The 23,164-nt window shown below is 55.6% G+C and overlaps 1 protein-coding gene across 1 annotated transcript; it reads left to right on the top strand.

Moving 5' to 3' along the window:
- The first annotated feature begins 9,027 nt into the window (after positions 1-9,027).
- LAMTOR1 (late endosomal/lysosomal adaptor, MAPK and MTOR activator 1) lies at positions 9,028-19,723 on the top strand. Its single transcript, XM_038740847.1, has 5 exons — positions 9,028-9,114; positions 15,078-15,223; positions 15,750-15,827; positions 18,502-18,628; positions 19,178-19,723. Exons 1-5 carry the CDS (start codon positions 9,073-9,075, stop codon positions 19,268-19,270), a joined length of 486 nt encoding a protein of 161 aa, XP_038596775.1. The 5' UTR covers positions 9,028-9,072; the 3' UTR covers positions 19,271-19,723.
- Positions 19,724-23,164: the final 3,441 nt, after the last annotated feature.

Below are 23,164 nucleotides of genomic sequence, written 5' to 3'. Positions count from 1 at the left end.
CGCCCGTGCCATCTGGAGGTTTTATTCCCCCGCGGTGATCCCGGCTCCCCTCCCCGGGAATGGGATCCGAGAGGGCCCGGGGCCCCCGAGCCGGGACGGACCCCGGCGGCGGAGGGGGTGGCCCTCAGCCGGGGCCGGAGAAGGTGAGCTGAGCCACGCCGTCGCGGATGGCCGGGAAGTACTGGAGCCCCGTGCGGTGCAGGCGGCAGCGGTAGCGCCCGCAGGCCTTGGCGTACTGCAGGAAGCGGGGCGCCCCCGGGAACAGCACGCGGTCCGCCAGGACGGTGGCCCCCGCGGGCAGCAGGGCCTGCGCCTCCAGCAGCTGCAGGGCCCGCAGGTAGCCGCGCGGCTCGTGGGCCAGGAGGACCAGCTCCGCCCGCCGCAGCCCGTGGCGCGCCCGCAGCCGGGGGATCACCTCCTCCGGGGGGCCCACCACCAGCTCCACCTGCGGGGGGGGGAGGACGGAGGGGAGTTGGCGCGGTGGGGCGGTGGTGGGGGGGGCCCAGTTGGGACCGGGGGCCGGCGGGGGTCACCGACCGTGCGTTCATCGAAGCCCGCGAAGCGGATGACCTTCTCGGCCACGGTGGCCACGCGGGGGTCCTGCTCCACGGTGAGGAGCCGGGCGTCCGGGGGCAGGGCCTGGGCGATGAGCAGCGTGGCGTAGCCGCAGCGGGTGCCCAACTCCAGCACGCAGGCCGGGGCCCGCTCCCGCACCAGGCGGGACAGGATCTGACCTGGTGGGGTGCGGGGGGGACCCGGACGCTCAGCCGAGCCGACGTCCTCCCCCTCTGTAACCGACGGCCCTCTGGGGCCTTCTCCGGCCGCCCACATCCCCCTCCCCAAAGCGGCGGCTCCCGTGCTCCCCACCCTGTCCCGGACCGGTCTGACCTTTGAGGGGCCCCAGGTGGGCCAGGTATTCCCGGTGCCGGCACCAGTGGTCGAAGGTGGCCAGGATGTGGCGGGGGTCCCCGGGCAGGGCGTGGGTCAGCAGATACTGGAAGGCCCGCTCCTCGGCCCGCAGCCCCGACAGCCGATCCCGGAGCCCCCTCACCACCACCGCCCGCACCAGCAGCCGGAAATAGTGGCGGTAGCGCACCAGCAGCGTCACCAGGAAAGGCAGGAAGGCCAAGGCGATGGCGGGAGACATCCCTGGAGGCCGGGGGCGGAGAAGAGACGATGTCTCTGTTTCCTCTCGCCCCTCTGTATCAGGTGTGCCGGGCATTCGCGGAGGGAGGAGGAGACACCCTTCCGGGTGTCTAGTGTGGGCAAGTCACTTCACTTCTCTGTCCCTCAGTTACCTCATCTGCAAAATGGGGATTAAGACTGGGGGACAAACTGATCACCTTGTAACCTCCCCAGCGCTTAGAACAGTGCTTTGCACCTAGTAAGCGCTTAATAAATGCCATCGTTATTACTGTTCAGGGCTAACGGTCCGGACGTGGACACAGTCACACCTCCCCCAGGGCAGACTTACCTACTCCAGAGCCCCTTGCAGCTGTCTCTGCCACCCCTGAGTGTCTGGTCTGGGGGCTCCGCGTGGGTCAGAAGAGGGAGAGGGGAGCTGGGGAGGCAGAGAGGAGACAATGGAGGGTGAAGAGCGGAGTTGTACCTGCCCTCTCCTCAATTATTGATGGCTTCATCTGAGACCAGAGCTCCAGTTACTCCAGGAAGGCGGGCGGCCGGGAGGCCCCCCGAGTGCTCCCGCCACCTTGAAACTTCCTCCCTCCCCTAGGGTCCCCAGTGTCCAAACATGGGCCGGGTGCCCCCAGGGTGGGGACTCGAGAGCAGCTGAGGGGGCACAGAAACAGAAACCCCTCACCACCAGCCTTGCCCCCTCCTACTTCATTCATTCATTCATTCAATTGTATTTATTGAGCGCTTACTGCGTGCAGAACACTGTACTAAGCGCTTGGGAAGTACAAGTTGGCAAACATATAGAGACGGTCCCTGCCCAACAGCGGGCTCACAGTCTAGAAGGGGGAGACAGACAACAAAACATATTAATAAAATAGAATAGTAATTTGTGCTTGGCTCCTCTGAGCCACAGGGTCCAGGGGTAATAATAATTACTAATAACTGTGGTATCGGTTAAGCACTCTCTGTCAGACATTGTTCTAAGCGCTGGGGTGGATACAAGCAAATCAGGTTGCAAATAGTAATAGAACTTGGTTTCTCTGGGCCTCAGTTTCCTCATCTGTAAAATACTTCACCTAATTACTCCTACTACAAACCAGCTCAGACATTTTGCTCTTCTAATGCCAACCTTCTCCGTGTACCTCCATCTCCTCTGTCTCGCTGCCCACCCTTTGCCCATGTCCCACCCTCCCCGTATCCTCCACTCTCCTCCCCTTCAAAGCCTTGTTGAAGGCCCATCTCCTCCACGAAGCCTTCCCTGGCAAAACCTTCCTTTCCACTTCTCCCGCTCTCTTCTGTGTCACTCGGACTTGCTCCTTTTATTCATCCCCCACAGTCTGTTAGACTGTGAGCCCACTGTAGGGTAGGGACCGTCTCTATATGTTGCCAACTTGGACTTCCCAAGCGCTTAGTACAGTGCTCTGCACACAGTAAGCGCTCAATAAATACGATTGAATGAATGAATCCAGCCTCCCAGCAATTCTGTACGTATCTGTAATTGATTTATATTAATGTTGGTCTCCCCGCAGACCGTAAGCTTGTTTGCAGGCGGGGAATATGTCTTATTTATTGTAATATTGTACTCTCCCAAATGGTAGCACAGTACTCTGTACACAGTAAGAATTCAAAAAATATGATTGACTGATGGACTAACCGACACCCTGGGCAGACGGGCTGGGTGTAATCCCAGAAATGGGGACTACTGTGGTGGGAGATCAGCCCAGTGTGGCCTAGTGGATAGATCACGGGCTTGGCAGTCAGAAGGATCTGGGTTCTAATCCCGGCTCTCCCACGTGTCTGCTGTGTGACCTCGGGCAAGTCACTTCTCTGGGCCTCAGTTCCCTCATCTGTAAAATGGGGATTAAGACTGTGAGCCCCCCGTGGAACAACCTGATCACTTTGTACACCCCCCCAGCGCTTAGAACAGTGCTTTGCACATGGTAAGTGCTTAACAAATACCATCAGTTACTGCATCTGTAAAACGGGGATGAAGATTGTGAGCCCCATGTGGGGCAGGGACTGTGTCCAACCTGATATGCAGAGAAGCAGCATGGCTCAGTGGAAAGAGCCCGGGCTTTGGAGTCAGAGGTCAGGGGTTCAAATCCCGTCTCCGCCAATTGTCAGCTGTGTGACTATGGGCAAGTCACTTCACTTTGAAGCAGCTTGGCTCAGTGGAAAAAACCCGGGCTTTGGAGTCAAAGGTCATGGGTTCAAACCCTGGCTCCGCCAATTGTCAGCTGTGTGACTTTGGGCAAGTCACTTCACTTCTCTGTGCCTCAGTTACCTCATCTGTAAAATGGGGATGAAGACTGTGAGCCCCCCGAGGGACAACCTGATCACCTTGTAACCTCCCCAGCGCTTAGAACAGTACTTTGCACATAGTAAGCGCTTAATAAATGCCATTATTATTATTAACTTCTCTGGGCCTCAGTTACCTCATCTGTAAAATGGGGATTGAGACTGTGAGCCCCCCCGTGGGACAACCTGATCACCTTGTAACCTCCCCAGTGCTTAGAACAGTGCTTTGCACATAGTAAGCACTTAATAAATGCCATTATTATTATTATTTGCTTGTATCCACCCCAGTGCTTAGAACAATGTCTGACACAGAGAGCTTAACCAGTACCACAATTATTACTAATTATTATTACCCCTGGGCCCTGGGGCTCAGAGGAGCCAAGCACAAAGCCCACTCAACAGCAGCAGGGAGGATAGAGGGAGGCCTAAACAATCAGTGGTGTCTACAGAGCGCTTACCACTGTACTAAGTGCTTGGGAAAGTACAACAGAGAGCCCACTGTTGGGTAGGGACTGTCTCTATATGTTGCCAACTTGTACTTCCCAAGCGCTCAGTACAGTGCTCTGCACACAGTAAGCGCTCAATAAATACGATTGAATGAAAAGGCCTTCCCAGACTGAGCCCCCTTTTTCCTCTCCTCCTCCCCATCCCTCCTTCCCCTCCCCACAGCACCCGTATAGATGTTTGTACAGATTTATCCCTCTATTTTACTTGTCCATATTTACTATTCTATTTATTTTGTTAACGATGTCCATTTAGCTTTAATTCTATTTGTTCCGACGACTTGACACCGGTCCACGTGTTTTGTTCTGTTGTCTGTCTCCCCCTTCTCGACTGGGAGCCCGTTGTTGGGTAGGGACCGTCTCTAGATGTTGCCAACTTGGCTTAGTCCAGTGCTCCGCACACAGCAAGCGCTCAATAAATACGATTGAACGAATGAATGAAGCGTCAGTAGGCACATTTCCCGCACACATCGAACTTACAATCAAGGAATTGATCCGTGGGATTGATTGAGTGCTGTATAGCCCAAGAGGGAGAAGGGCAGAGGAAGGGAAATCCAGACAGATGTTAGGCTTAGAACAGTGCTTTGCACATAGTAAACGCTTAACAAATAGGAACATTAATATTATTATTATTATTATTATTAGGCAGAGGTGGGCCACGGAGTGTGTCTCCCTCTCAGTTTTTCACATCTTCAGGAGCAGGGAATCCTGGCTTCTGGCGGTTCCTCTTCCAGCGACCGGTTCGTTTGTTCCTTCCTTCCTTCCTTCCTCTCCCCCTCGCCCCCCTCTCCATCCCCCGCATCTTACCTCCTTCCCCTCCCCACAGCACCTGTATATACGTATATATGTTTGTACATATTTATTACTCTATTTATTTTACTTGTACCTATCTATTCTATTTTATTTTGTTAGTATGTTTGCTTCTGTTCTCTGCCTCCCCCTTCTAGACTGTGAGCCCACTGTTGGGTAGGGACCGTCTCTATACGTTGCCAGCTTGTACTTCCCAAGCGCTCAGTACAGTGCTCCGCACACAATAAGCGCTCAATAAATACGATTGATTGATTCATGCAATCAGTAGTGCAATCGGTGCTCAGAATTTCTTTATGAGATTTGTATTGCGTGCTTTCGAGGTAAGAAATGGGCTCGTCCAGATTCACTGTGGTGGCAAGTGGCACGGATTTTCAAGAGGCCTTCCCAGACCGAGCCCCCTCCTTCCTCTCCCCCTCCCCTCGTCCTTCCCCTCCCCACAGCACCTGTATATATGTTTGTACAGATTTATCATTCTATTTATTTTACTTGTACATATTTATTCTATTTATTTTATTTTGTTAACATGTGGTGTTTCGTTGTCTGTCTCCCCCTTCTAGACTGTGAGCCCGCTGTTGCGTAGGGACCGTCTCTATGTGTTGCCAACTTGTACTTCCCAAGCGCTTAGTCCAGCGCTCTGCACACAGTAAGCGCTCAATAAATACGATTGAATGAATGAGTGAAAGAACACAGTTGCTGTTTTACAGCACAATGGACTGTTTTTATTGAATTCCCAGACTGAGCCCCCTTTTTCCTCTCCTCCTCCCCATCCCCGCCGCCCTACCTCCTTCCCCTCCCCACAGCGCTTGTATGTATTTGTACAGATATGTTACTCTATTTATTTTACTTGTACATATGGATCAATCAATCAATCATATTTATTGAGCGCTTACTGTGTGCAGAGCACTGGACTAAGCGCTTGGGAAGTACAAGTTGGCAACATATAGAGACGGTCCCTACCCAACAGTGGGCTCACAGGCTAGAAGGGGGAGACAGAGAACAAAACCAAACATACTAACAAAATAAAATAAATAGAATAGATATGTACAAGTAAAATAAATAGAGTGATAAATATGTACAAACATATATACATATATATGGGTGCTGTGGGGAAGGGAAGGAGGTAAGACGGGGGGATAGAGAGGGGGACGAGGGGGAGAGGAAGGAAGGGGCTCAGTCTGGGAATCAATCAATCAATCAATCGTATTTATTGAGCGCTTACTATGTGCAGAGCACTGTACTAAGCGCTTGGGAAGTACAAATTGGCATCACATAGAGACAGTCCCTACCCAACAGTGGGCTCACAGTCTAAAAGGGGGAGACAGAGAACAGAACCAAACATACCAACAAAATAAAATAAGTAGGATAGAAATGTACAAGTAAAATAAATAAATAAATAAATAAATAGAGTAATAAATATGTACAACCATATATACATATATACAGGTCAGTCTGGGAAGGCCTCCTGGAGGAGGTGAGCTCTCAGTAGGGCCTTGAAGGGCTAAGGGGCTTTCTTGGGTGAATAGATGCAGTGTTGCCTAGTGGATAGAGCAGGGGGCTTGGGAGGCCGAACCTGGGTTCGGATCCCTGCTCCACCACCTTGCCTGCTGTGTGACCTTGGGCAAGTCACTTCTCTGGGCCTCAGTTACCTCATCCATAAAATGGAGATTAAGACTGGAGGTTAAGTCTCCGTGTGGGACATCCCTTCTAGACTGTGAGCCCGCTATTGGGTAGGGATAGTCTCTATATGTTACCAACTTGTACTTCCCAAGTGCTTAGTACAGTGCTCTGCACACAGTAAGTGCTCAATAAATACGATTGAGTGAATGAGTGAATGAATGACATGGACTGTGTATAGCCTGATTCATTTGTATCTACCCCAGTGCTTAGTTCAGTGCCTGGCACAAAGTAGGCGCTTAACAAATGCCATTACAAAAAGAAGGGCTACACTGCCCCCGTTAGTGGTCATGGGTTCAAATCCCAGCCCTGCCAACTGTCAGCTGTGTGACTTTGGGCAAGTCACTTCACTTCTCTGGGCCTCAGTTCCCTCATCTGGAAAATGGGGATTAAGACTGTGAGCCCCCCCGTGGGACAACCTGATCACCTTGTATCCCCCCCAGCGCTTAGAACAGTGCTTTGCACAGAGTAAGTTCTTCATGAATGCCATTATTATTATATTTACTATTCTATTTATTTTGTTAATGATGTGCATCTAGCTTTAATTCTATTTGTTCTGATGGTTTTGAAACCCGTCTACATGTTTTGTCTTGTTGTCCGTCTCCCCCTTCCAGACTGTGAGCCCGTTGTTGGGTAGGGACCGTCTCTATATGTTGCCGACTTGTACTTCCGAAGCGCTTAGTACACTGCTCTGCACACAGTAAGCGCTCAATAAATACGATTGAATGAACTCCTGAAAGCAGTACAATGTAAATAAATAAATAATAATAGTATTTGTTCATTCATTCATTCATTCAATCGTATTTATTGAGCGCTTACTGTGTGCAGAGCACTGTACTAAGCGCTTGGGAAGTACAAGTTGGCAACATAGAGAGACTGTCCCTACCCAACAGTGGGCTCACAGTCTAGAAGGTATACTATGTGCCAAGCACTATTCTAAGCGCTGAAGTTAGTGTTGTTGGAGGCTAATGATGACAATGATGATTATGGTACTTGTTAAGCTCTTACCATGTAATCAGCACCGTTCTAAGTGCAGGACAGATACAAATACCACAATTATTATTATTGTTACAATTATTAGAGAAGCAGCGTCGCTCAGTGGCAAGAGCCCGGGCTTGGGAGCCAGAGGTTGTGGGTTCTAATCCCAGCTGCACCACTTGTCTGCTGTGTGATCTTGGGCCAATCAATTTAGCGTGGCTCAGTGGAAAGAGCCAGGGCTTTGGAGTCAGAGGTCATGGGTTCGAATTCCGGCTCTGCCAATTGTCAGCTGGGTGACTTTGGGGCAAGTCACTTCACTTCTCTGGGCCTCAGTTCCCTCATCTGTCAAATGGGGATGAAGACTGTGAGCCCCCCCCCCCCGTGGGACAACCCGATCACCTTGTAACCTCCCCAGCGCTTAGAACAGTGCTTTGCACATAGTAAGCGCTTAATAAATGCCATTGTTATTATTATTGTTACTTCACTTCTCTTGGCCTCAGATCCCTCAACTGTCAAATGGGGATAAAGACTGTGGAAGCAGCATGGCTCAGTGGAAAGAGCCCGGGCTTTGGAGTCAGAAGTCGTGGGTTCAAATTCCGGCTCTGCCAATTGTCAGCTGTGTGACTTTGAGCAAGTCACTTCACTTCTCTGGGCCTCAGTTACCTCATCTGTCAAATGGGGCTGAAGACTGTGAGCCCCCCGTGCGACAACCTGATCGCCTTGTAACCCCCCCATCGCTTAGAACAGTGCTTTGCACATAGTAAGCGCTTAATAAATGCCATTATTATTATCATTATTATTATTATTATTCTCTGTGCCTCAGTTCCCTCCCCGGGGGGAGGGGAGTCTCGGGAGCGCGCGGGGCACCGCCCCTCCCCCCGCCCACCTCACGCGCGCCCAGCGCAGCTGCGGGCCCCCCCATTGGCCCGGTCCGGTCACGTGGGAGGGCAGGGGTCACGTGGCGGGGCGGCTCCTGGTCACGTGCGAGGGCCGCCCCCGCCTCACGCGCGCCCCGCGCAGCCCCAGGCCTCCCATTGGCCCGGTCCGGTCACATGGCGAGGGGAGGGACCACGTGGCGGGGCGGCCCTGGGTCACGTGCGAGGGCCGCTCTTCCTCCTCCTCCCCCCCCCCCCGCATCCCTCGGACCGCCCATTGGTCCGGTCCGGTCACGTGTCGGGGGAGGGTCACGAGCCAGGGTGGGCCCCCAGGCAGCTCCAGGCCTCCCATTGGCCCTGTCCGGTCACGTGTCTGGAGGGGGGAGGGTCACGTGCCGGGACGGCCGGGTCACGTGCGCAGTGCGCCTGCTCCCTCAGGCGCGCCCCGCGCAGCCCTCAGACCTCCCATTGGTCCGGTCTAGTCACGTGTCGGGGGAGGGTCACGTGGCGGGGCGGGCCGCCCCGCGCGGCTCCAGGCCTCCCCTTGGCCCGGTCCGGTCACGTGCTGCGGGCCGCCCCTGCCCTCCGCAGAGCCCCAGACCTCCGATTGGCCCGGCCCCCGTCACGTGTCGGGAGGCGGTCCCGGCCCCCGGAAGTGGGTCCGGCCCCCCCGCGCCCCTCCCCGGGTCACGTGAGCGGAAGTGTCCGTGCCCCCACCCCCACCCCCACCCCTCGCCCGTGGCCCCCGTGGCCCCCCGTGCCCCCCTCGGCCGCCCTGGGCTCCCGGAGCAGCCCCGGCCATGGGCTGCTGCTACAGCAGCGACAATGAGGACTCCGACCAGGTGCGACGGGACGGGCCGGGCCGGGCCGGGGCGGGAGCCTGCCAGCCTGCCTGCTGTGGGAGCCTTACTGGGTGCCAAATAATAATAATAATAATAATAATAATAATAATAATAATAATAATGGCATTTATGAAGCGCTTACTACGTGCAAAGCACTGCTCTAAGCGCTGGGGAGGTTACAGGGTGATCAGGTTGTCCCATGGCGGGGGCCTCACAATCTTAATCCCCATTTACAGATGAAGTAACTGAGGCCCAGAGAAGTGAAGTGACTCGCCCAAAGTCACCCAGCTGACAATTGGCGGAGCCGGGATTCGAACCCATGACCTCTGACTCCCAAGCCCGGGCTCTTTCCACTGAGCCACGTTGCTTCTCAAACACTGTTCCAAGCGCTGGGGGCGGGGGAGGTGGGTTTGCAACGTCATCAGGTTGTCCCACGGGGGGCTCACGGTCTTCATCCCCATTTGACGGATGGGGCAACTGAGGCCCAGAGAGTAATAATAATGATGGTGTTTGTTAAGCGCTTACCGTGTGCCAAGCACTGTTCTAAGCACTGGGGAGGTTACAAGGTGATCAAGTGGTCCCACGGGGGGCTCCCGGTCTTCATCCCCATTTGACAGATGAGGGAACTGAGGCCCAGAGAGTACTAATAATGATGGTGTTCGTTAAGCGCTTACCGTGTGCCAAGCACTGTTCTAGGCGCTGGGGAGGTTACAAGGTGATCAGGTGGTCCCACGGGGGGCTCACGGTCTTCATCCCCATTTGACAGATGAGGTAACAGAGGCACAGAGCAGTGAAATGACTTGCCCAGAGTCACCCAGCTGACAAGCAGGAGAGCTGGGATTTGAACCCATGACCTCTGACCGCCAAGCCCGGGCTCTTACCACTGAGCTACGCTCCTTCTCAGCGTGGATATGCAGGGGTGCTGGGAGGGGAGGGCAGGGCCTGTTTGTATGCAGGGAGCCATTCATTGGAGCCTTGTTATAATAATAATAATAATAATAGTAGCCTTCATGCCCATTTGACAGATGAGGGAACTGAGGCCCAGAGAAGTTAAGTGGCTTGCCCAAGTTCACACAGCAATCAAGCGGCAGAGCCAAGTCCTTTGACTCTCTATGCCCGGGCTCTTTCCACTATGCCATGCTGCTTCTCTAGATAAGTGAGGGGCAAAGCAGGGACGACCCTTGGCCCCGAGCAATCAATCAATCAATCAATCGTATTTATTGAGCGCTTACTGTGTGCAGAGCACTGTACTAAGCGCTTGGGAAGTACAAATTGGCATCACATAGAGACAGTCCCTGCCCAACAGTGGGCTCACGGTCTAAAAGATTATTGGTGGTCTCTCTTTATTTGCTGCATTGTACTTTCCAAGCGCTCAGTACAGTGCTCTGCACACAGTAACTACTTAGTAAATACAGCTGTGCGGAGCTCTGTACTAAGCGCTTGGGAGAGGACAGTACAGCAGAATCAGTAATAATAATAATGGTATTTGTTAAGGGCTTATTATGTGCCAAGCACTGTTCTAAGTGCTGGGAGAGATACGAGGTAATCAGGTTGTCCCACGTGGGGCTCACAGTTGTAATCCCCATATTGCAGATGAGGTCACTGAGGCCCGGTGCAGCGACTTACCCAAAGTCACCCAGCTGACAAGCGGCAGAGCCGGGATTCGAACCCACGGCCTCTGACTCCGAAGCCCGGGCTCTTTCCCCTGAGCCACGCCGCTTCTCCACGCTCCCTGCCCTTAAACGAGCTTAGAGTGTAGAGGGGGAGAAGCGGCGTGGCTCAGGGGAAAGAGCGTGGGCTTGGGAGTCAGAGGTCATGGGTTCGAATCCTGGCCCCACCACTTAGCTGTGTGACCTTGGGCAAGCCACTTCTTTTCCCTGTGCCTCAGTTACCTCCTCTGTAAAATGGGGATTAAGACGGTGAGCCCCAAGTGGGCAACCTGACCCCCTTGTATCCCCCCCAGCGCTTAGAGGAGTGTTTAGAGAAGCAGCGTGGCTCAGTGGAAAGAGCGTGGGCTTGGGATTCAGAGGTCATGGGTTCTAATCCCTGCTCTGCCACTTGGCGGCTGTGTGACTTTGGGCAAGTCACTTCACTTCTCTGTGCCTGTTACCTCATCTGTAAAATGGGGGTTAAGGTTGTGAGCCCCACGTGGGACAACCTGATGACCTTTAGGGAAGCAGCGTGGCTCGGTGGAAAGAGCCCGGGCTTTGGAGTCAGAGGTCATGGGTTGGAATCCCGGCTCCGCCACATGTCCGCTGTGTGACCTTGGGCGAGTCACTTAACTTCTCTGAGCCTCAGTTACCTCATCTGTAAAATGGGGATTAAGGTTGTGAGCCCCACGTGGGACAACCTGATCACCTTTAGGGAAGCAGCGTGGCTCCGTGGAAAGAGCCCGGGCTTTGGAGTCAGAGGTCATGGGTTGGAATCCCGGCTCCGCCACATGTCCGCTGTGTGACCTTGGGCGAGTCACTTAACTTCTCTGAGCCTCAGTTACCCCATCTGTAAAATGGGGATTAAGACTGTGAGCCCGACATGGGACAACCTCATCGCCTTGTATCCCCTCCCAGCGCTTAGAACAGTGCTTTGCACGTAGTAAGCACTTAACAAATACCATTATTATTATTATTATTATAGAAGGGCCTGGTGTAGGAAAGCGGCTTCCTTGGGGGTGAGGAGGAGGAGGAGGACAGGACTGTAGTACATCTGTAAAAGGGGGAGCGGGTCCTGGCAAACGCTGGGGCTAGTGAAACACCCAGGGGGAGGTCCGGGAGGCCCTGGGTGGTCAAAAGTACCGTTCGCCGCATCCCTCGGCTCCGAGATCCCCGGGCCGGGAGCTTCGACCGGTGGGTCTGAGGCAGGGACGGTGCCGGGAGCGGGAATTTCTTGCTCTTCGACTGTTGAAGTTGCCAACGGAGCTTCGATTCGGCCTTCGTCTGGGCTGCGGAGGGCAGGCGGTCCTCGGCGGGGCCCAGAGTTCGGAGGGGCCCCAGGGGCTGGGCTGGACATCTGGACCTGGACGCGACGCTGGACAAAATCCAGAAGGAAGCGGGAGGCTGTGGGGCGGGGCCGAGCCATTCTGATGGCTCCTTCCGTGGGAAAGAACCCAACTCTTGGCTTCCTGACCCTGGAGGAGCCGGCTGGGGGGACTCTGGCGTTGGTGCCGGAGAGGTTGGGCCAGTCCGTACTAATCAATCAATCGATCGTATTTATTGAGCGCTTACTGCGTGCAGAGCACTGTACTGAGCGCTTGGGAAGCCCAAGTTGGCAACGTACAGAGACAGTCCCTACCCAACAGTGGGCTCACAGTCTAGAAGGGGGAGACAGAGAACAAAACCAAACGTATTGACAAAATAAATAGAATAGATATGTACAAGTAAGATAAATAGAGTAATAAATATGTGCAAACATACATACAGGTGCTGTGGGGAAGGGAAGGAGGTAAGATGGGGAGATGGAGAGGGGGATGAGGGGGAGAGGAAGGAGGGGGCTCAAGCTCTAAGTATTGTATTAAGCGCCCGGGAGAGTACAGTACAACAGAGCTGATAGACATGATACCCAACCTTAAACGAGCTTATAGCCTAGATGGGGAGAAGGGTTTGGTGTAGGAAAGTGGCTTCCTGCAGTTGAGGTGGCCGAGTCTCCTGGAGGACAGGACTAACTCTACTAAGAGAAAGGCGGGGAGAGGGTTTGGCTGCCATCCTGGGACACCATCCCGTCTCTGGAGCCTGACGGCCGAATCCCACTGAGTCCGGGAAGAGTTGCCCGGGCCTCTGGATTAGAGATCCAACGTGGCGTAGTGGATGGAGCGCAGGCCGGGGAATCTGAAGGTCAAGGCTTCCCATCCCAGCTCTGCCTCTGGTCTGCTGTGTGACCCTGGCCAAGTCACTTCTCTGTGCCTCAGCTCCCTCATCTGCAAAATGGGGATTGAAACCGTGAGCCCCACGTGGGACAGGGACTGTGTCCAACCCGATTTGCTCGTATCCACCCCAGTGCTTAATATGGCGCCTGGCACATAGTAAAGGCTTAACAAAAATCATTATTATTATTATTACTACTACTAATAAAAAATATACTGGGGGTGGCAGGAGCTGGGGTGAGGGCGGGGCGGGGGGTTCTTGTTGAAGGCTAGCAGGACATGGGGCAAGGAGGGGGGATGGAGCTGGTGACAGCAGAAGAGGAAGAGGAAGAAGCCACAGAAATGACCAGGCAGAGGCCGGGGATCCGGCGGGGAGGGGGTGGGCGGCGGCAGCTCTCAGCTGACGGGCCGTGGCTATTTTCAGGGATCTGGGGCCGGGCGGGGTGAGGAGCCTTGTGAGATCTCTCCCCTCTCCAAACCCAGCCCCCGTCCCTGCTCTTAATAATAGTAATAATAATAGTGGTATTTGTTAAGCGCTTACTATGCGCCAGGCACTGTGCTAAGCGCCGGGATGGATACAGGCGTGAGCCCACTTGTTGGGTAGGGACCGTCTCTATAGAATAATAATAATAATAATGTTGGTATTTGTTAAGCGCTTACTATGTGCCAAGCACTGTTCTAAGCGCTGGGGTAGGTACAAGGTAATCAGGTTGTCCCACATGGGGCTCACAGTCTTAATCCCCATTTTCCAGATGAGGGAACTGAGGCCCAGAGAAGTTAAGTGACTTCCCCAAAGTCACACAGCTGACATGTGGCGGAGCCGGGATTTGAACCCCTGACCTCTGACTCCAAAGCCCAGGCTCGTTCCACTGAGCCAACTTGTTGCCAACTTGTACTTCCCAAGCGCTTAGTACAGTGCTCTGCACGCAGTAAGCACTCAGTAAATACGATTGAATGAATACAAGCAAATCCCTGTCCCTTATGGGGCTCACAGTCTTAACCCCCATTTTACAGATGAGGTAAATGAGGCCCGGTGAAGTGACTGGCCCCAAGTCACACAGTTGACCGTTGGTGGAGCCGGGATTAGAGTCCTTCTGATTCCCGGGCCCGTGCTCTGTCCGCTAGGCCACACTGCTTCTTGGGTGGAGGAGAGGGCAGTAGCGGCAGCCACTCGGGCTTCCCACTTCCCTTTCCCTCCCACCTCTCCCTCTCCAGCCTGGCTCTGGCGTCCCAGTCCCCTCCCCCTGGCTCCAGCGGGAGAGGCGACTAAGACTGCTGCCGGTCTTGGGGGTGGCTGTCGGGGCATCTTTGTTGGCATTCCTTTCCCCCAGGATGGGGCAGGGGGTTCCCCAGAATGGCGGGATTGGTACCTGGAGCCCTGGCATCTCCACCGAGACCCCTCTGTGCAGACTCGTGTGGCCACGAGGTATCAGGAGCGTGGGGACCTCTCTTGAGTGGCCGCGACAAAGAAAAATCCTTCAGACCAGGTTCCCATCCTCCAAATAATAATAATAATGATGGCATTTGTTAAGCGCTTACCATGTGGAAAGCGCTGTTCTAAGCACTGGGGAGGATACAGGGTGATCAGGTTGTCCCACGTAGGGCTCAGACTTAATCCCCATTTTACAGATGAGATAACGGAGGCACAGAGAATCCCACTTTGGAGTTCTCGTAGCGCACAGCCCCCCCTCCGCCAACGCACAAACACACACATACATACAGCTACACTTAAAGACCCTCTCCCGCCCCTACCAGATAATCCCAAACCCTCACTCCACTCCACTGTCAGGTCTGTCTCCCTCCCGGCCGCACTGGATCTTTCCGTCCCACCTGGACCCGCCTGCTGGGCCTGTCTGCTCACGGAGGCCCCGAGCCCCTGGCCCCCCACGGTGGTCCATTCCCACCGGAGGGGAGGGCTCGGGCCAGGCGCAGCGACTGGTCTCAGAGTCAGGACTCAGACGAGAGCCGAGTGTGGCCTCAAGGCGCCTGAGAGTCCCCGGCTGTGGAGGAAGTGGGGGGCGGTGCGGTGGGGTCTACTAGGGCTCTGGGGAGGTTTCCACGCAGGGTGAGCGGGGTGCAGCTGACCCTTCCTCCCCACCCCCTCCAGGAGCGTGAAGAGCGGAAGTTACTGCTGGACCCCAGCAGCCCCCCGACCAAGGCCCTGAACGGCACCGAGCCCAACTACCACAGCCTGCCCTCCGCCCGCACGGATGAGCAGGCCCTCCTCTCCTCCATCCTGGCCAAGACCGCCAGGTGAGGTGCCCCCTCGGGCCCCCGGCGTCCGCCCACCGGCCCCCGTCGCCCTCGGCTTCGGGTCCAGCGGGCGGTGGATTGCCAGCAGTCGCTCCCCTCCTTGGGTCCCGGGGTTGGCCCCCAGAGGCTCAGCCACCTGCGAGGCAGAGGTGGGGCCCTGGGTATGCGCTCTGCCCAACTGGCTGAAGACCTGGCCTTTATGCCAGTTGCACCGGGCATATGGGAGGAGATGGGCATGGGGCACGTTTCTGAGCTACGGGCGACCCAGAGGATGCGGGGAGACAGGCGGTAGAGGCTGGAGCCCGGGTCTCCCGTAATCCTCCGGGTGCCGATGCTGATGCCGCCGGCACGGGGTTGTTCATCATCATCATCATCATCAATTGTATTTATTGAGCGCTTACTATGTGCAGAGCACTGTACTAAGCACTTGGGAAGCACAAATTGGCCCCCACCTTGAACCAGGGACCCTTCAGCTCCGGAACTGACCTCTGTCCCCCCTTCCCCGCCCCCCCACCCCGCTGCTCAGCAACATCATCGACGTGTCCGCCGCGGATTCACAAGGCATGGAGCCGCACGAATACATGGACCGGGCGCGGCAGTACAGGTGAGGCTGGCGGGGACCATCGAGCGACGGTGTTTAGCGAGCACCGTACTCGGCTTGGGCGAGGGCAGCGGTAGCTGTGATAATTAATAACGATGGCATTTATTAAGCATGTAATAATATAATAACGATGGCATTTGTTAAGCGCTTACTACGTGCAAAGCACTGTTCTAAGCCCTGGGGGGATACAAGGTGATCAGGTTGTCCCGCGTGGGGCTCACAGTCGTCATCCCCATTTTACAAATGAGGTAACTGAGGCTCCGAGAAGTTAAGTGACTTGCCTGAGGTCACACAGCAGACGTGGCGGAGCCGGGATGTACTATGTGCCAAGCACTGTTCTAAGCGCTGGGGAGGTCACAGGGTGATCAGGTTGTTCCACAGGGGGCTCATAGTCTTGATCCCCATTTTACAGATGAGGTAACTGAGGCCCAGAGAAATTAAGTGACTTGCCCCAAGTCACCCAGCTGACAGTTGGCGGAGCCAGGATTTGAACCCACGACCTCTGACCCCAGAGCCCGTGCTCTTTCCACTGAGCCACGCTGCCTCTCTAGACTTGTTCCCGCGCTGCGGAGGCTTACGATCTAACGGGGGAGACGGGCGGACGGTCGTTATTTGCAAACCGAGGGGGAGCGGGAGGAAAAATGAGGAAATCAACAGTTGGTGGCATGAGCAGCCCCAGAGCCCCGCGCTTGGCGGGGGCCGAAGTTGGGGGTTCTTGACGGCGTCTTGGGGGGGACACTGCGTCACTAGGCCGTGTCCGGGCTCTGCCGGGTCTTTAGGGAGTGGGACTCCTTGGAAGCCCAGGGGAAAGGGGTGGGCAGCGTCTCGATACCCCGTCTCCCCCTCTAGACTGTAAACTCGCTGTGGGCAGAGAATAATAATAATAATAATAATAATGTTGGCATTTGTTAAGCGCTTACTATGTGCAAAGCACTGTTCTAAGCGCTGAGGGGGGATACAAAGTGATCAGGTTGTCCCATGTGGGGGTCACAGTCTTAATCCCCATTTTACAGATGAGGTAACTGAGGCTCAGAGAAGTTAAGTGACTTGCCCAAGGTCACACAGCAGGCATGTGGCGGAGCCGGGATTCGAACCCATGACCACTGACTCCAAAGCCCTTGCTCTTTCCACTGAGCCACGCTGCTTCTCTAGAATGTATATGAGGTTTTGTTATATTGTACACTCCCAAACAGTGCAGTGCTCCGCAATCAATCAATCGTATTTATTGAGCACTTACTGTGGGCAGGGCACTGTACTAAGCGCTTGGGAAGTACAAGTTGGCAACATATAGAGACGGTCCCTACCCAACAGTGGGCTCACAGTCTAAAAGAATAATGATGGCGTTTATTAAAGTACTTACTATGTGCAAAGCACTGTTCTAAGGGCTGGGGAGGTTATAAGGTGATCAGGATGTCCCACGTGGGGCTCACAGTCTTTATCCCCATTTTACAGATGAGGGAACTGAGGTCCAGAGAAGTGAAGTGATTTGCCCAAAGTCACCCAGCTGACAAATGGCGGAGCCGGGATTTGAACCCATGACCTCTGACTCCAAGGCCCGGGCCCTTTCCACTGAGCCACGCTGCTTCGTGCTGCACACACTAAGCGCTCAATGGATACGATCGACTGACTGACTGGGGCATATTCATTCATTCAGTCGTATTTATTGAGCGCTTACTGTGTGCAGAGCACTGTACTGAGCGCTTGGGAAGTACAAATCGGCCTGTCTGATGGGAAAGGAGATGACTTCTGAAGTCCAAGGCCCCCAGGGCCCGAGCCAGAACCCTAAGCCTTGGGACTGTGGCGGGGGTAGGGGGGCCGCAGGCATGTGCATGTACGGCGCGCGTTTATGCGTGCGCTTATGCCCGTGGCTCAGCGGGAAGAGCCCGGGCTTTGGAGTCAGAGGTCATGGGTTCAAATCCCGGCTCCGCCACTTCATCATCATCATCATCAATCGTATATATTGAGCGCTTACTGCGTGCAGAGCACTGTACTAAGCACTTGGGAAGTACAAGTTGGCAACATATAGAGACGGTCCCTACCCAACACTGGGCTCACACTTGTTGGCTGTGTGACTTCGGGCAAGTCACTTCACTTCTCGGTCCCTCAGTTCCCCCATCTGTAAAATGGGGGTGAAGACCGTGAGCCCCCCCGTGGGACAACCCGATCACCTTGTAACCTCCCCAGCGCTTAGAACAGTGCTCTGCACGTCGTAAGCGCTGAATAAATGGCATTATCATCATCAATCTTCATCAATCGTATTTATTGCGCGCTTACTATGTGCAGAGCACTGTACTAAGCGCTTGGGAAGTACAAATCGGCAACCTATAGAGACAGTCCCTACCCAACAGTGGGCTCGCAGTCTAAAAGGGGGAGACGGAGAACAAAACCAAACATACTAACAAAATGAAATAAATAGCATAGATAGGTACAAGTAAAATAAATAAATAGAGTTACAAACATATATACATATATACAGGTGCTGTGGGGAAGGGAAGGAGGTAAGATGGGGGGATGGAGAGGGGGAGAGGAAGGAAGGGGCTCAGTCTGGGAAGGCCTCCTGGAGGAGGTGAGCTCTCAGCAGGGCCTTGAGGGGAAAGCATGATGATGATGATGATAATCTTGCCCTGAGCCCGTCTCTCCCCCTCCACCCATCCCATCCCATCCCACCCCACCGCAGCACTCGCCTGGCAGTGCTGAGCAGCAGCCTGACGCACTGGAAGAAGCTCCCCCCGCTGCCGTCCCTCACCAACCAGCCCCACCTGGTGCTCGCCAGTGACCCGGTGTCCCTTACCGATCTGCAGCAGGTGAGAAGCCCCCCCGGCCTGCCCCCCGCTCCCCTTTCCACACCAGCCCCGCGGAGATGGAGAGGCCTGGCCCTGCCCCGGCAGCGACACCCGGGACCGCGGCGGGCCGTCTCCTTCCCGCGTGCTTCGCCCCCCGCACGCTCCTCCCTGAACCCCTTCCTCCCTCTCCCCCTCGTCCCCCTCTCCATCCCCCCCATCTTACCTCCTTCCCTTCCCCACAGCACCTGTATATATGTATATATGTTTGTACATATTTTTTTTACTCTATTTTATTTGTCCATATCTATCCTATTTATTTGATTTTGTTAGTATGTTTGGTTTTGTTCTCTGTCTCCCCCTTTTAGACTGTGAGCCCACTGTTGGGTAGGGACTGTCTCTATATGTTGCCAATTTGTACTTCCCAAGCGCTTAGTACAGTGCTCTTCACATAGTAAGCGCTCAGTAAATACGATTGATGATGATGATGATGATGATGAACGACGTGGCGGGGAGGGGGACCCTGCCTGCCACCCGTTTCCCTTCCCCACCCCGGCTCTTTCTTCCCCGCAGGTTTCCAGGATAGCCGCTTACGCCTACAGTGCCCTTTCCCAGATCCGGGTCGACGCGAAAGAGGAGCTGGTTGTACAGTTCGGGATCCCCTGAGGAATGGCTCCCACCTCGGCCCCAGAGCTGCCCTCCCCCCAGCTCCCTCTCTCCCTCACCGCCCCTTCCCCGCTGCAGAGCTTGTACAGAAAGAAACCTTATTTACTACTAATCCCCGGGAGCGGGCGCGGATGAGCCGGGCGTGACCTGACCCGGCCGGAGGCCGGCGTGCGCGTGTACGCGTCTGCACGCGGGCCCGGGATAAGCGCGCCGAACTCCCCGGCCCGTCGGCCGGGCCCCGGTGTGCTGCGGGGCCGGGGTCTCAGGAGGCTGGCGGTGGCCTTTCGTTTACCGGGGGCCCGGAGGCCCGCGGTGACTTTGAACGGGTGAGTGGCTCCGGGGGAGACGGAACCGGTTATGTGCATCTCTCACCCCTGCAGGACTCTTCCCCGGCGGCCCCCTTTTATTTTCACTGTGGTTCTCCACCTTCGATAAAGACGTGTATGTATCGTGCCGGGTGCCGTCCCTCTGTCTCGGGCCCCGAGTGAACGCCTCACTGATGGGGGGCGAGGAGGGGTGGAAGGGGCAGGCCAGAGCCCGGGGGGGCGGCCCCAGAGGACTCTGCGATCGATCGGCGGGGTCCCCCTCAGGGAGGAGGAAGGGGCGGGAGGGCCCTGCCCTCTTCTCTGATCCCCTGCGACGAGGTACTGACAGACCCGATCCCAGCCTGGTACCCTCTCCCCTTCCCTTCTCCCTCGGTGGTGTCCCTTTTAAGAGGTAGCCCCCGTCCTCCCCTTCACCTTCCCCCTCCACTCTGTCTCAGCTGTGGAGTGGGCCAAAGATAGGCCGGGGGGAAGGGGACATACTGCTCTGCTCCTCGGGTGCCTCAGCTTGGGGCAGGGGCAGGCGCGGGTCGAGCCCAGTTTGACCAGTCGACTCCGTCCTGGGGCTGGGTGGCCAAGCACCTCGATGCGGAGCAGCGTGGCTCAGTGGAAAGAGCCCGGGTTTTGGAGACAGAGGTCGTGGGTTCTAATGCCGGCTCAACCGCCTGTCAGCTGTGTGGCTTTGAGCAAGTCACTTCACTTCTCTGGGCCTCAGTTCCCTCATCTGGAAAATGGGGATTAAGACCGTGAGCCCCGCGTGGGACAACCTGATTACCTTGTAACCTCCCCAGTGCTTAGAACAGCACATTGTAAGCGCCTAGCAATACTGTTATTATTGTTACCAGGTAGAAAGCAGGGCTGGTCAGAGGTCCTGGGTTCAAATCCTGACTCCGCCAACTGTCAGCTGTGTGACTTGGGGCAAGTCACTTCCCTGTGCCTCAGTTACCTCATATGTAAAATGGGGATTAAGACTGTGAGCCCCACGTGGGCCAACCTGATTACCTTGTATCCTCCCCAGCGCTTAGAACAGTGCCCTGCACAGAGTAAGTGCTTAACAAATGCCGTCATCATCATATGTTGCCAACTTGTACTTCCCAAGTGCTTAGTACAGTGCTCTGCACACAGTAAATATGCAGTAAATACGCTCAATAAATATGATTGATTGATTATCAAAGGGAGGGGAGGACAAGGGTGAGGCCAAGGCCTCCCATCGGACCCCTGGAAGGGGGACAGGAATGGTAAGGGGATAACCAGCTGTGACCAAAGCTGCTCTCCCCACAACCTGAGAGCGGGGCACCTCATGGCTTCTGGGGCTAGCTCTGGGGCAGGCCAGAGTAACTGGGGAGGACAGTGCGGAAGGCTTGCCCTCACAGAGACCTCGCCTTTCTCCCTACAACATCCCAGAGCCCAGGGAGTTCATCTCTGGGCCTGGGGTGCCGTGCCGGTCGCTTCTCCTCCCCAACTTCCAGTTGGCCTTGCTGCGTTTGCGCTCCTGCTGCCAACCCTGCCCTCTCCTAGCAGGAGAAGAGTCAGCAGGGGAAGGCTGACCCCAACACTTTTATTCCATCAGGGCAACGAGACCCCTGCCCGACCCGGCCTTGATGCCCCCTCCCCTGGCCCGTCACTCACGGCCCCCCAGCTCTCTGCCGCTGGCGTGGGCCCGGAAGCCCTTTATTGCCTAGGGAAGGTGGGGCCCCTCGGTCATCCTCGGAGGAGCTGAGCTCAGGCTGGCCTGGGGCGGTCAGGCTTGGTGCTTGACTTTGACCTTGACCTTCTTGGGCCTGAAGTTCATCTGCCTCCAAACCAGGGCCGTGGCGCGATCCTGCCCGGTGACGCCGCTGAAGTCGAAGGTGGTGAGGTGGGGCAGGGCGGACAGCACGTACTGCCTGCGGTGGGGGGAGGGAGGGGGCGAAGCGGACCCCACGGTGGGCCCGGGATCCCGACTCCCCCGTCCCCCATCGGGCCTCTGAGCGGGGGGCACCTGCCCGCGTGCGGGCCCCCGGCCCTCCCTGCCTCGGGTCAGGAAGCCCTGGGGGCTGCCGCGGCGCGGGGGCCGAGGTACCTGTAGCCCTTCTGTTCTTCGATGGGGTTCCCGTGCAGCGTCAGACTCCTCAGGTGGGGTAGGGCTGCCAGCTTGTCCACCTCCCCCAGCCGCTGGATGCAGTTGCCGTGGAGATAGATGATGCTCAGATTGGAGTAGGTGGTCAGGATCTGAGGGGGCGGAGGGGCTGGGCTGGAGTCGGGGTGCTGGGATGTGGGGGGGAGAGGCTGACCCCTTGGACGGGGGCAGGAAGGGGCTCGAGGACAGTGCTCTGCACACAGTAAGCGCTCAATAAATAAGATTGATGATGAGGACTGAGTTGGGTCACGGCCAGGGAAGGTTTGACTCATTTGGCCCCCGATCCCTGGGGGAATGGAGTCTCCCAGCTGAGTCAAGGCTGCTGATGGCTAGAGCTGTGCACCCCGGGAAGCTACGGGAGCTGGAGGGGATAATAGTAATAATGATGGCATTTGTTAAGCGCTTACTATGTGCCAAGCACTGTTCTAAGCACCGGATTCATTCATTCATTGAATCGTATTGACTGAGTGCTTACTGTGTGCAGAGCACTGTACTAAGCGCTTGGGAAGTACAAGTTGGCAACATATGGAGACGGTCCCTACCCAACAGCGGGCTCACAGTCTAGAAGGGGGAGACAGAAAACGAAACAAAACATATTAACAAAATAAATAGAATAGAATAGATATGTACAAGTAAAATAGAGTAATAAATAAGTACAAACATATATACATATAACTGGTGCTGTGGGGAGGGGAAGGATGCAAGGTGGGGGGATGGGGACGGGGAGAGGAAGGAGGGGAAGCACTGTTCTAAGCGCTGAGGAGGTTACAAGGTGATCAGGTTGTCCCACGGGGGGCTCACGGCCTTAATCCCCATTTTACAGATGAGGGAACCGAGGCACAGAGAAGTTCAGTGACTTGCCCAAAGTCACACAGCTGACGATCCGCGGAGCCGGGATATGAACCCGTGACCTCTGACTCCAAAGCCCCTGCTCTTTCCACTGAGCCACGCTGCTTCTCTTGCACTGCCCTTGGGCGTCCCGATGCGGGGAAGCAGGAGGCAGAAACTCAGACCTTGGTCCCTAACGGGGCTCGCTTCCCCGGAGAAGATTTCAACTCCCAGCCCAGCCTAGAAAAACTCGGTGGAGCGAAGGATAATAATAATGGCGGTATTTATTAAGCGCTTCCTATGTGTTCTTTCCCTCTCAGTGCGTGGCAGCGGGTGGATAAGCTGAGCTGGGCACGGCCCCTGCCCCCCGACTAGCCTCAGGGGCCTACGGCTTGCCTCTGCTCCATCAGTTTCCCCCCACCACCTCCCCCCGGGAAAGACGGGGGCGAGGAGGGGACATCTTGGCCCCTTACGGGATCGATGTTGCTGAGGTCATTGAAGGACAGGTCGATCCAGGCCAGGTCTTGGGGCCTCTCCAGCAGCTGCGTCAGGGTCTGGCTGAGGTCGTTCATGTCGCTGAGGACGTTGTTATTGAGGCGCAGGGCCTGGGTCAGGGCCTTCCCC

The sequence above is a fragment of the Tachyglossus aculeatus genome, chromosome 2, assembly GCF_015852505.1.
Source record: "Tachyglossus aculeatus isolate mTacAcu1 chromosome 2, mTacAcu1.pri, whole genome shotgun sequence".
Taxonomy (NCBI): domain Eukaryota; kingdom Metazoa; phylum Chordata; class Mammalia; order Monotremata; family Tachyglossidae; genus Tachyglossus; species Tachyglossus aculeatus.
Note: the sequence above shows the minus strand (reverse complement) of the source record. Positions and strands in the feature narration are given on the sequence as shown.

What these genes read in the sequence shown, in the direction of transcription:
- LAMTOR1 (XM_038740847.1), top strand. Translation starts at nt 9,073, where the DNA reads ATGGGCTGCTGCTACAGCAGCGACAATGAGGACTCCGACCAG. An exon ending in ATCCTGGCCAAGACCGCCAG is followed by an intron (nt 15,224 to 15,749) that starts GTGAGGTGCCCC and finishes CCCGCTGCTCAG; the next exon opens with CAACATCATCGACGTGTCCG. An exon ending in GACCGGGCGCGGCAGTACAG is followed by an intron (nt 15,828 to 18,501) that starts GTGAGGCTGGCG and finishes ACCCCACCGCAG; the next exon opens with CACTCGCCTGGCAGTGCTGA.